Source organism: Carassius carassius, chromosome 33 (genome assembly GCF_963082965.1).
Source record: "Carassius carassius chromosome 33, fCarCar2.1, whole genome shotgun sequence".
NCBI lineage: Eukaryota > Metazoa > Chordata > Actinopteri > Cypriniformes > Cyprinidae > Carassius > Carassius carassius.
In genome coordinates, this window is record NC_081787.1 from 28074411 (window position 1) to 28088197 (window position 13787).

The window sequence follows — 13787 nt, forward strand, 5'->3', positions numbered from 1 at the left end:
GGTCCGCTAATGTCCTAGATGGCGACTGGCAAGGGTAGAGGGCCCGTCTGCTGTAAATTACCATTGGCAGAGACAGGTCTCTTCTTTTTTTTTTTTGGCAGTGACTCACTACAGGATGCATATGCAAATAAAGCAGACGAGTCATAGAATCATTCCAATACAGTCTCAAAGTCAATTAACTTTGCCACTCTAATTAATTTTCAAAAACAGCTAAAAGAGTGAGAAAGCTATTGTGTTTATTGATGGCATGGGCCGCTCAGCTTGGGTCTCTGTTTATAGGTGCAGACAGCTTCATCAGGTCTGTCGGAGCTCTGCGCTTCTTCCCCAGTGAGTCCGTCTCAGGTTTTGATGTCTGCGGAAAACTTTTGTGTTTTGAGCTGACTTTGAAGAAGTGAACTCGTCTAATTCTTTGGTGAAAAATGTTAAGTCAGATTTCATCTTTAATTTCCATACAAATGCGGATCCAGATGAGCATTTGGATCTTTAGAGGAATCTTCAATGAATTCCATTGTAGCCAGTCAGATTCTGTCTGGCAGACAATGAGAGAGACAGAGTGCTTCTATTAATCATGTTTTTCAGAATAAATTGTGCATAGCAGTGTTATCTGGCTTTCAGTATGAATGGAACCTAACATTCGATGTGACCTTCTTTTCACTATCAAACCAAGTAAGGACAGTCATATTTAGCAAACACTAAACATGTAACATTTCACGTGTACACTAAATGACTGAATGTATAAAATAAGTGGATCAATACCTTGTTAATATGAAGGCATTTTCAATTGATTATTTGTATTGTGTTGAGTTTTAGAGAAATGTCTATAAAATTACTAGTACCTTTTTTATTCTTACAGTGTATAGGGTTAAAGTTAAGTGAAGTGACATAGAGCCAAGTATGGTGACCCATACTCAGAATTCGTGCTCTGCATTTAACCCATCAAAGTACACACACACACACACACAGAGCAGTGGGCATCATTTATGCTGCGGCGCTCAGGGAGCAGTTGGGGGTTCGGTGCCTTGCTCAAGGGCACCTCAGTCGTGGTATTGCCAGCCTGAGACTCGAACCCACAACCCTAGGGTTAGGAGTCAAACTCTCTAACCATTAGGGCATGACTTCCCCCAGTTAACCTTCACCAACTGCAAAATAATTAAATTGCTAAATATATATATATATTTTTTTTTTCTTAACAGTAAAGTACATTAGGATTTTGGTGATTGTCAGTGTATTATAAAGGCACAAAACTAGGTTAAAATTGTAACATGATCTCAGTTAATATAAATATTTTACTGTACATTTAAGTTTAAATTAACTTTAAAACCTAAAATGTTGCTACTGTATTTTTCTACAGTGAAGTTCTGGCAACCACGGCTGCCCTTTTTACCCTAAATTTCACATATCTATTTGATGGTTTTAATTTTTTTTTTTTTTTTTTTTGTATAGTGAAACACCATTTTGTTTCTTTCTAAAGCTTCAGATCAGACCTGTACAGTTATCAAGGACCAAAGAAACAAGAAAGTCTTGATTTCATGGGCATATGACTGGTTTATTATTATTATTATTATTAGTGTGTGTGTGTGTGTGTGTGTGTGTGTGTGTGTGTGTGTGTGTGTGTGTGTGTGTGTGTGTGTGTGTGTGTGTGTGCGTGTATTTGTTTATTTATTTTTTACAGAACCTTTGAAGTCTAAACCTATGAACGCTACTCTTAGTGACGCATGATGAAAGACAGTAACAGTCAAAAATCTCCTTAAAATTTCCTAACCGATCCTTAGTGGTTTCCCAAGGGTCCTTTGTTGTTTCTTAGAGGATTTGATGGTATTCCAGCACTGATCTTCGGAGATCTCCTCAGGGGAATAACAGTAGAATTTCTTTCCCTCGTAATCGGACCGTCTCTTGAAATCCTCCTGTAACTCTTTACAGTCTAGTGAGCTTTAACAACTCTTCAGGAGTCCTCTGAAATCTCACTTGATCTGCCCATATTGCACTTGAATGGAAAAACTTTGTAAAGAGCAGCTGAACAGGGCAGGTGTCGAAACCCACACCTACATTGAAAAGATTATTTTAACCTCTGTCCTGTTTTATCGAGCTGTAGAGATTTGGTCAAAGCCCTGACACTCCTGATAACACACACTGTAGGTGCAAAAGCTGTTGATAGCATCCTTCTTTCATGCAGAATCTACACAGATTAACATTCTCATGTTTATTCTCTAGCTCAAGATGCTTCACCACTCATCCAACTGGCTTCATCAGTTGTGATCTGATAATGTGATCTCTTCATATCATTTCAATCATCTGCAATATTCATCTAGGAAGTCATCTCCTGTTCAAGATGGCAGCTCCACTTCCACATCGATGGCCTCCTTAACTCTTCTCTCTGAAACGCTCTATGCTCTCTGTCTCACATCTTCATTTGACTGCCCTTGAGCATGTGGTTCTTGTCCTTTAGCTGCACATACACTGCTGTGTTTTGTCCGCAGGGCTCTGCCCTTCTGTGTTGGAACATGCACTCACACTGTGGTGGTTTGGTTTGCTGATGTACAGCTTTGGACGTTCCTCATCACAGAACTGCATGAGTGATGGTACTCTGTTTGTCCTTTACTGCATATATGATGAACGTCCTCTGTTCAGCCTGTTAGAAGTATATGTGGTTTGTTGAAGGTCCTACATAGTTTCTTTAATGCTGCAGTCATCTAGAGAAGGGCAGTAATGTTTTGTACATTTTGCTTTTCACCATTTTGGTCTCTATGTTGAACTGTTTGGTGGTTTTGATGAAGCTGAAAATGGTTTTCTGAGAATCAAATCCAGTTGACCAGACTAGAACAAAAAACTAATAATAATAATAAAGATTAAAAATATATAAGTTAACATGCTAGCTTAAGATATTGGATACATACGTTTATCATGAAATTGTTTAAAACAATTGTTGATAATATTATTACTGCTTTATTTTGATGACTAAAGACTGCAGAAATCCTTCAATTATTCTTCCCATTGACGCCATAGTGTTTATATAATAATAATAATATAATTACATATATGTACTATAATAATAATATAGCTTTCACAAATGTACTGATATTACTGTTTTATTTTGCTCTCTAAAGACTGGATATTAATCATATAATTTTAACTGTAAATCATTTTAGTAAATATATACAAGTACTGTAAATAATAAATATATATATATATATATATATATATTAAACACTATATACTATATTTAAATATATCATTACTATCTTAAAGTAGAGACTGGACTGAAGTTATGGCAATAAATACAATTATTTAACAGTAAGAGTAATTAACAATAATTATGTAACTAAATATGAAAAAAAAAATTTAAACATTATTAATATTATCACTGTTTCATTTTGCAGTCTAAGACTGGATATTACTCACAGTTATTTTATCACATTGATTTATTTTTTATTTTTTGCTCACACAGTATATAAAGGCCTTTATAAATGAAATGAAAATGCTGGCATGTATACTTTGCCATTATATTTTGGCGTCCGTGGTTTGAAAATCCCTGTTCTAGAACATTCTAATATTACCTGAATAACATAGTCTCCACAAACATTCTCATGGCTTTGAGACTGAGTGAACAAATCAGGATGGTACACAGCCGTAAGACCATTTTAGTTTATATTAAAGCCTCTCCACAGGCATACATCATGTTGACTGTAAATGAATTAAACTGAACTGAGTAATCCCTAACGTAGTGTACAGGTAAAAAATACAAATGCAGAGAACCCATTCTTCAAGTTCATTCTCCCATCGGAGCGCTAGAGAGTGCATGTAAATGTTGTGTATCACAAACCATAATTCTTAATTTTTAAGTCAATATCAAGGCAGAGAAAAAGCAGTGCTTCCCGGAGATTGCTCTGAGCAAACTCACATACAGCGCCTCATATATTATGAACTGGACACATTCTGCAGATGAGGATGTCAGACGTGCTGAGCATCACATCATTTCTTTCGGAGCCATCCAGTGACGGCGGACACATCCTGCTCTTCTGTTGTAGACGGGTCATATAGAGCTTTTTTATTTATTTATTTATTTTTTTGCCATTTGTGTAGCGTTTTTCTGAAAAGTCATTTAATGGGGTGGGGAGCAGTGCGATGGCAGCTGCATGCTGGGAGAGCAGACACAGGGCTTTTCACGCCACCTGTGCCGGGCAAAGCAACTGAGCCGTGCAAAGCCTGAATAGAGGAAGTGCAAAGAGAAGTTTGAGCAATCTGCGGTATAAAGAAGTTGCCAAAAAATGACTTTGTTGCATTCGTGCCTGTGTTCACCGCCTGCGATAAGGCTTTCGAGGGGTGGCGGCACGTGATCTCAGCTCTGAATGAATGCATTTGCATAATCCGCAGTGAATTACTCTGGCTATCACCTTTAAAAATCAGCATTTTTTAAAATGCATGTTCATATCTGGAAAAAACACCGTCAGAATGTTCTGCTACATAGTACAGTTGGTCTTTTCAAAAACAGTGACAAATATACTGTATATATATATATATTGAAAGTTAATTACCACACACAAATGCATTTTAAAACAATGATTTTGTTTTTCGTATAATGACATGTTTAAGGTACATTTGATTAACATTGTTGTTCGCTCATGAATATTTTCTATGTTTTTTGGTTGTGATACAGGAACTGAGTTAATCCTATTAGCTAACCACATACAAAACAATTTAGGCCATGTCAGTCAATGTTCTTTAGAGAGAAAATGTGAATTTGGTTTATTAAAAAATTCATTGGAGTTATTGCACACGATCTTTAATATCTCAATGATGTTTTTCAATTGCAATAATTTTACATATTAATAATACCACAACATTTAATACAACTATTTTATTTCTTATTTATGTATGCTGTAATTTCAAAGCTGTTACTATATGTGTATTTTAACATCACTGGAATGCTGTATCGACCAATCAGTATCCGGGACAATGCTATCTTTTTATATTCAACTCAAGTTACATTGCAGATGTTTTGTACCTTGCAAAGTTGTTTTTAAACTGCTGTAGGTCAACCTTGAGATCTAATCCAGAATGAAAGTAGCATTAATTCTCTTTGTGTGTAGAAATAACACTTCATTTGTGGAAAATTGAAAATGCACGCTGAATATATTTTATGTGACAGCATGTCAACACCTGTAAAGCTCTGGAGTGTGAGCTAACACAAAAAAAATAAATATATTGTTTTCCTGTCAGGATTTTCCATTCTTCAAGCCATTATGGAGGCTGCAGTGGCAAACAACTGGCAAGTTACAGCGCGGTCAGTGGGCAGCATCACGGACCCCCAGGAGTTCCGCCGCATTATTGAGGAAATGGACAGGAGACAGGAGAAGCGCTTCCTCATCGACTGTGAAGTGGACAGAATCAATGTCATCTTGGAGCAGGTAAAGTCTGCCCGTTTCTTCACTTTTCTGACTGGTTTGACATCTCTTCCCTACCCATAAAGCCCTGCACTGAAGACACGTTCATTTATCAAGAATCCAGTCCCTGATTTATTAATATTCCTGAAGTCCATCAGTCTATGTGTTCTCCGGTCATACAGTTAAACTGAATGGGTGAGCAGATATTTGAGCAAAACTGTCCTCTTCTCTTTGGTCTCTAATAGATTCGGGTGGCTCTGTTGGTGAAGGGTAATCAGCCCCTGAATTGGAATGTCCTCGCTAACGCTAATTAAAATGTATTAGCTTCAGTAGCACAATACCTCCTCATTGAATTTTCTGTTTCGCTTGCCTTTATGAATCTGCTCTGCATCTAAATTTAATCTATAATATCTATTTAGCATTCATTTACCATGGCATAATTCGGTTTTCTCTACTCTGCCAAATTGCCCAAATGGTGTTGTCATTGCTCTGTTAAAAAAAAAAAAAAGAATAAATAAAAAAGGAAGAAAGCTGCTTATTAGCATGCCTATTACTAGCACATTGGCTGTTTATAGGAACTTAAAGCTGTCAATGAGCAGTAAATGAGTTTACAAACATGTAGTTAGTATTTAGTTAATAATAAGAACTACTGTATAGGTCCCAAACTAAAGTGTGACCAAATTTCCTAACACAGCATGAACATGAAACCTTGAGCTTGTGTTCACCACAGACTTTGTTTCAAGCTTTTAATAAAAAATCAGGACTTCAGGACGATGGAACAGTATTTGCAAAAAGGCTAATTTCTGGGTTTTGGCCTACAAAGATGTCCTCCCTGCAGCCCTCCATAATCTGCATTTATTCCAGAATTGTCTTTTTAATAAGTCATTGAAATAGTTGTACCTTGTCTCTGTCTCTGGCTGTACCTCTCCTAAACACTGCAGCGATTTGAGAGTGAAAATGAGTAGGCAGGAGAGGAATTAGGGATATTACAGCGGGAATCTCATGTTATTGCACATGTTTTTAATCCCTTTTCTGACCTCAGCTTGTATTGGATAAACTGGATCTAATTGAACTAATCTCCCTAGCCCTGCTGACACTGATAGCCGAGATAAGTTTCTGGACAGCGGTCCTTCAGAGACCTGCAGCGAGAGCTGATTCCAGACAGGGGAACCACGCTATAGACTTCTGCTCACTGTAATCCATCTGCATTTTGTGATCTCGAGCTGTTCGGCACAGACTGGGGATGGGAACCGGCCTCCAGAGGGTTTCAACAGCTGAGTTAAGCTTCGTGAAAAGCAATCGTGACAGCTTTTACTGCCCTGCTATACTGAGTATGTCAACCCATCGCAATAATTTATAAGCAGTGCCCTTGCAGTGGGAGCGCAGAGGGGCTTGTGCCTTTTCAAGAGGAAAACTAGCTTGTGATCTGAGGTTTAATACTCGAGATGTGTCATTTTACTTAGTGAGAGCATGACGCCCTGTCATAAGCAGAGTGACATTTCATGTGTAATTCTACTGTATGTGTGAATATGGTAAATAGTGCTGCAAAATGGTACAAAATGCCAATATCTGCTTTGTGAAGAATTTAATGCAATTGCCAGGAGGATTTGTGTGTCTCTGTAATGATTGAATATGAACATGCATATTGCTTGATTAGTCTCAGAGCATCTTTGCTGAGGCATTGGCTCCACCTCGGCTTTCAGTGCGGACGTTTGAGTAAAGAAATCAACCTGTCCATCTTAATCTAGGGGAAATGGTGGGCTGAATAAATTACATCTGGTACGAACTCTAAGATACAATATCCAGCACTAACTAAAAAGCCAGGATGTGTCGGGAGTGTGGGAGGAAAAATATAAAAATGCGTTGAGAGCAAATGCTTCAAAAAAGCCTTTCTAGATCTGCCCCCATGAGCCATAAATAATAGGTATCTTCAGAGAATGGAGATGTATGCTTGAATTCAGTCCATGAATTTTGAGGTAATTTCACTGGCAAAACTGATATACAAATAGAAGGCCAAACAGGAAATGTGTTATATATAAATACAAAATCCATAAAGTGCATCTGAATATATACTGAATATATAATCTGTATAATGTATTTGATCAAATACAAATATATTTATAAATAAATGTAACCGATAATTGATAAATTTCTAGTTTGAGTTTGAGTTTGAGAATTAAAAACCGGCATTATCTGTTGGCAAGGTTGTTGGTGGATGTTTCAGTGGACACAAATAAATGCTAACACTTCTGAAAATTGATCAATGGAGAAAATTGTCTGCAATAATCTTAATATTGTCCAAAAGTCAATTAATTGGTTAAGCAAATATGCCGTATTAGTCTGTCACTTATTCCAAGTGTTCTCATATTCAGTTTCTTTTATAGTGAAGATAGTATAATCAATTATATATTCAATGAAACAAATTTGAAACAAATTCTGCTAGTATCACTCTCACTGAAAAAAAAGGTGTACAGTTTACTTTGAAACAAATTCACAAAAGAAAAAAATGGCAAGGAACAAATTTAATTAAACGTGACATTTTGAAGTAGGAAGAAACACTTTAATAATCATTGTTTTATTTACAGCTCAAACAAAAATATTTTTAACAGTGCAGTTTTGGTCTGACTTGTAATAAATCACATAATAATAATAATAATAATGATGATAATAATAATAATGATAATAATAATAATAATAATAAATACCTTCATCATAATTTTTATACATGTTATTTACATTTTATACATGCCAACTTTGTTTCACAAAGAAATCAGGTATAAGTTGAATGAAGGTCAGTGTAGAAATGGCTAATAACGCTTAAAGTTCACTCAAAAATCTTTTTCAGAATCTCACCCTCATGTCATGGCAGAATTCATCTTTGAGTGAACCATCCATTTAGCCCTGCAAACAGATTCAGGCTGAAAAAGTAAGACTCAAAATAAAACAAAGCTCGAGTCATCTGACCTAAATCCTAAAGAGTGAGACAGAATAAAACAGGATTCAGGAACAGCCAATAGTCAAACAGAGTAAAGGAAGGTAATCCGAAATCTTAATTAAAAATGCACTTGTGTTTCTACATTTGATAGTTGAATGTACTTAGTTTGCAGCTGCTGAATTTAGTACACAGAACATCATGTAAATTGTGTTTAGACATGGCTGAAACAAAGGATAACTGTACACAATGTACATTATGAATGGAAAGATCCTGTATTGTGTCGGTAGTTGCCGCAAAAGTGAAAATACACTTGGAATTTATCTATCCATCTATCCATCCCTCCATTGATCCATCCCTCTTTTTGTATCGCTTTTGCTTTCATTAACACTATCAGGTAGGTTTAGGGTTGTTATTTTCCAATATGGTAGAGCATTAAACATTTAGTGACAGTCCCTGGACATTTGAATTTTGATCTACCACAATACACGTCACAAATTTTCTCATTTTTCCTATCATGCCATGGTTTCTGTTAGTTTGGACTCTGTGTTTCATCACCCTTTGCTTTTGGTCCGGTCTCGTCAACTCTACCCTGTGTTTGTGGATTATCTGTGTGTTGGATTATCTTTGTGCATTTGTTTACAGTGCAGTGTTACAGAAGACTGAACCAACAAAGTGAAAGTAAAGTGGCATTTGTTTTGTGCTTACTTTTGTGTGATTCAGTGTTTTATTTTGTGATTTTTTAAAATGTTTTTCCCCATCATGGACCTCCCTGCTGTACACCTCAGAGCGTGTGAGCGAAGCTGAGATCAATATTCTCAGCGTCGCTTGCTCAACCCAGAGTACCCCTTAATGATTTGCTAGTTATAATGCACAACGACTGCAGCTATATGTTCATGGAAATAAAGTAATGAAAATCAAATATACTTTTTCAGTTGTTGCATTTAGGGAGCTTCACCACTTGACCCACCATCAGCCTCACGGATGAAGACGCCAGCCCCACTCACAACCAAGTACCCAGCCAGTCACCACCCTCCTGCTAGAAGTGACAGCCTGAGCCCACCAGAGTAGGAGAGAATGCCTCAGCCACAACATCAGAGCCATTGCCATGAGGAACGACCAAGTCTGACGCCATCAGTGAGCCAGAGAGGAACCCGTCTGAACAGGTGTGCATGAAGCCTGTTCCATCCTTTGCCAATGGAATTCTCCTGCCACTGAGAGGACATTATTTTTCATTTTGGGGAGGTAGGGATTTTGCTTCCCCTGAACCTGCCTGATTCTGTTAATCTGTCTGACTCACTGGTCCCACCCAGCCTCCCTCTTCCTCCAACTCTCCAAACTAACCTCAAGAGACTTGACCATTGCCTGTGGCTCTGCTCAACCTTGTTCCGCTTTCCAGACTCCTGCGTCTGCACTCCTCTCACTCTTGATTCCGGTGTGGACTATTGGCGATTCGGCCTTGCTGAGCTCCCACAGTCAATCGGCTCCACCTGGATCGGACTTCACCATGCCTCCATCCGCTGCTCTCTGGTCCTCCACCTATGGCCTGCTCAGCCCTCCCTCAGGCCCCACCTCCTTTCTCTGTCATTTCACTTCGCCCTCTAGCTTCCTAATCCCTACCTACATCTCAGGCAAACGTCGGTACGGCTCCATTATGACCGCCTGGAATGTTGGCATCACTCCACCTCCTCGGCTCTCTGTCTGCACACTGGGCTCCACTTCCCTTGCCATCTTCATCTTCAGTCATCCTCATGGCAGCATGTGCTCCTATCATGCCTTGGCTCATCCCACCATCGACGCTGCCATGGAGCGCCATTCCGGCTGTGGCCTGGGCACCTGCCATAATGCTCAAGGTCTTCCCCTGGCTTTCATTTCCGTCATCACCCTGGACTTTGTTGTTTGTCCTCCTCCCAAGCATCCTCCTGCATCCCTCTGCCTGTGTGTGCCAGCCATTTGCAAGTAAAGACTAAAATGCTAACCGTTTTAATAATTTAGTACAGCGCCAAAGTACAACAATTTATGAGAATAACAACATTTTACTCCAAACAAGTGTTTTAAATAACATCCTTTTCACAGAATGAGGCACAAATTATATTATTTTATAGTATTCTATACCATATCGAAAAGCATTACTTAATGAATAAATATATGTATTAAAATACCTGAGTTTGAAGAACACAGATAAATCACATAGTGTTGCAGTCGTGCGTTGATTGTCTTAAAATTTCATCAAATAACATTTCTCTCTGCATTTTACTCATCTACATTGACAGCTGGATGCCTGCAGGGATTTCCTGGAATATAATAAATTCTGTCACTTCTATGAGTCTTGCTTGTGGACATTCTGCTCGAGGGCACCCTCAGGCATCGATATAAATGAAACAAATTACATGTGAGAATTTAGAGCTCCGTAATGGTTCTGGATTATTATGTGTCATATCATCCCCGGCAGGGGACAACCGTCCTAGCTGCTCTAGAGACCTCAGTAGAGGTAGCGAACCTCTCAGCACCGCTACGTTTCCGGGCGGTAACTGAGAGAAACACCGGCAGGGTTGGCAGAACGATCTCCTGAGGGCACTGAGGAGAGACGGGCACGTGTAATGCGGTGTACACCACTCTTCCCCAGAGGGAGCTGGCCCTCAAAACGTCCTAGGCCTTAGGCGTCAGGACATTATGATGAAGGCTATCCAGCGAAAATAACGGTCCGCAGAACTGCTTTCCACTAGAGCGCCACTCTGACTCTAGCGTCTGCGGAGTACAAAAGTGACACCCCCGGCACGAGGGGCTGGAACACGGTTGGGACTGCTCCGCCCAGCAGTCCCTGACCGCCTCAACCTCCTCAGAGGAAGAGAGGTACACACATGTTCTCACACAAGAAATTACATCCCTAGAGCCCCTGTACATCTAATTTCACCTAGTCAGATAAATATGTTATTTTATTCCTTAGAATTTAATTTAGTCAACAACCAGTTGGTGTAGAAAAACTCACATAAAAACGAAAAAAAGTAATACACACGTTGCCTCGGCAGCGAGCATGTCTTTTTTTTATGCTACTCAGTCACACAAACAACATCAATCTCCTCAGAGAAAGATGAATGCTGCAGCGAGCTCTTCCTAGGAGGGCGAAGAAACCGCAGCGCGGGTTTCCAAGACTTGAGAGCGAGCTCTAGATCTAGTGAACACGGGTGGAGATAGGACAAGCCGTCTCCAACCCGTTCACCAGATCATGTGCGATTCTCTTGATTGAAGCTTTGACAATGGAGTTTATCAGTGGAAAAACAACACTAAATAAGACTCACAAACAGATAGCGACTGACACACACACACAGAGCGCTTGCTGAACACACAAGGCTGATTACCGGTTTCGCCACTCATGCTTCTATGCTTCCTGGTCTCTGACGTCACCCGCCTATGATGTCTCGCCCTTCCATTGGACTGATTATACACGTTATTCAGAGACGTCATGCTGGTTCCCCATTCATTCTCGACGCAGCTCGAGTTCCTGAAGAGGAATCAGGATTATCATAAAAACCGGTATAACACAACATTCCTATGGCCACCATAGTGATGTTGCTGAGTTCAGCAGAGACCAGATACCATTGGCTGGATCGTCTCTCAGATCAACTGGGGGTGGGGAAAAAATCACAGAACCGAGAGCAGGATCAATCAATACATGGATATGGACAGATTCTTAAAATGAAAACTTTAGAAAATAGGATACGGGGTTGATTAGTTTTAATGATTTTAGATGTATCACATCTCCTTTTGGGGGAGGGATTTTGAAGCATATATCTTTGATGAAAAGCCAGGTTGGTGTTGAAAAGGCTGCCATTAGTGTCATTGGTCCACTTGATCATTTACATTTAGTCATTTAGCAGACGCTTTTATCCAAAGTGACTTCCAAATGAGGACTGTGGAAGCAAAAACAACAAAAGAGCAATGATATATAAGTGCTATAACAAGTCTCAATTAGCTTAAACACAGTACACGTAGCAAGGGCTTTTATATAGTAAATAAAAAGAAAATCGATAGAATAGAAAAAGAGTGCTAAAGTTAGAGGGTCAAATAAAGATGGAAGAGATGTGTTTTAAGCCAATTCTTGAAGATGGCTAAGGATTTAGCTGCTCAGGAGTTGGGCAGGTCATTCCAGCAGGAGGGAACAATTAATTTAAAAGTCCGTAAAAGTGACTTTGTGCTTCTTTGGGATGGCACAATCAATCGAAGTTCACTTGCAGAACACAAGCTTCTATATAGGGCACGTGAGTCTGAAGTAATGAATTTAGGTAGGGGAGAGCAGGGGTGAAAGTACCATTTTTCAGAAAAACATCATTTTAAAAGATAATGTTGTAGACAGAGATATATTTCTGCTGTGGTCAGTAACTCATACGTCTGGTCTATCAATACCAGGTGGTATTTTGTAGAAATGTAGAAAGGCTTCAGTATAATTTCAATTTGAACATAAGTTGCACATTGTTACTTTTGACACCATCGGTTGGGACGAAAGTAACACACAGGTGGGTTAAAAGTAACAACAATATAAGCTAGATTTATTTTCTGTATACCTGACTATGACCTTGTAAATATGTAACTGCAAACATATTCTGTCTTTTATTTTTGTAAAAAAAAATTATTAAATTACATATTTATATTTATATTTTTATTTTAAATTTAAGTTTCATCAAATGTCTCAAAACCCGACTGTACAAACTTTATTTTTTTATTTTTTATTTTTTTTATTTCAGTGTATTTTTATAAAACATTTTTTCAACAGAATGAACAATATAATAATTAAATTACATTGGCATAATATAAATTCTAAACATAATGTAACAGTAGGCCTATTCATGTTTCCATCCAGTTGTTTTTATGCATAAATTCAAAATGTGCATTAAAACATCTGGAAACACTGCAAATTCATAGCTGGAGGTGTAAAAGCTAAGATATGGCTAAAACCTAAATATAAATAAGGTAAATGCGAGGTAGGAGCTGCCCAGATGTTCCTCTATGTCCAGAAACGCTCTCTCATAAACATCTGGATAAAACCAGACCACTGTTTGTCTTTCTGACCCTCAATCAGACATATTATTTTGGTATAATATAACATAAACATTTTAATAAATCATGCAAGAGACAGAAATTCACAGAATAGCATGTACCGGAACAAAATTAATACTTCTTTTCACTGTAGCGGGACAATAGTAACAAGTTACTTTCGTCCCGACAGGAACTCCTGAGGTTTAAACCTGATTTACTTTTATACTAAAAAACTTTGATAATGCAAACTTTAGGATGTGTTAAAGCACTAAATAACCTGTAGATTGATCATTACTGTGACACATGAAACAAAAAAAACAACACAACTAATAAAAAAAAATTACCGCTTCAATAATTTACTTTTTGTACTCGAAAACAGTTTTACCGACCTAACTGCGGGAAATGATGAAGAAAACACGTGATATTTCTCAGCTCCATCA

The 13787-nt window shown here is 38.3% G+C and overlaps 1 protein-coding gene across 6 annotated transcripts in view; it reads left to right on the forward strand.

The window, feature by feature from the left end:
• gria3b (glutamate receptor, ionotropic, AMPA 3b) overlaps positions 1-13787 on the forward strand; it is a 140767-nt gene that overhangs the window by 69373 nt on the left and 57607 nt on the right. For all 6 annotated transcript variants that reach the window (XR_009425244.1, XR_009425245.1, XR_009425246.1 and 3 more), the window contains exon 4: positions 5218-5405. Coding sequence is in view for 3 of the 6 variants with exons in the window: in XM_059522165.1 (XP_059378148.1) it covers positions 5218-5405 (188 nt within the window). In the remaining 3 variants the exon portion in view is untranslated. The remainder of the gene's footprint in view (positions 1-5217; positions 5406-13787) is intronic.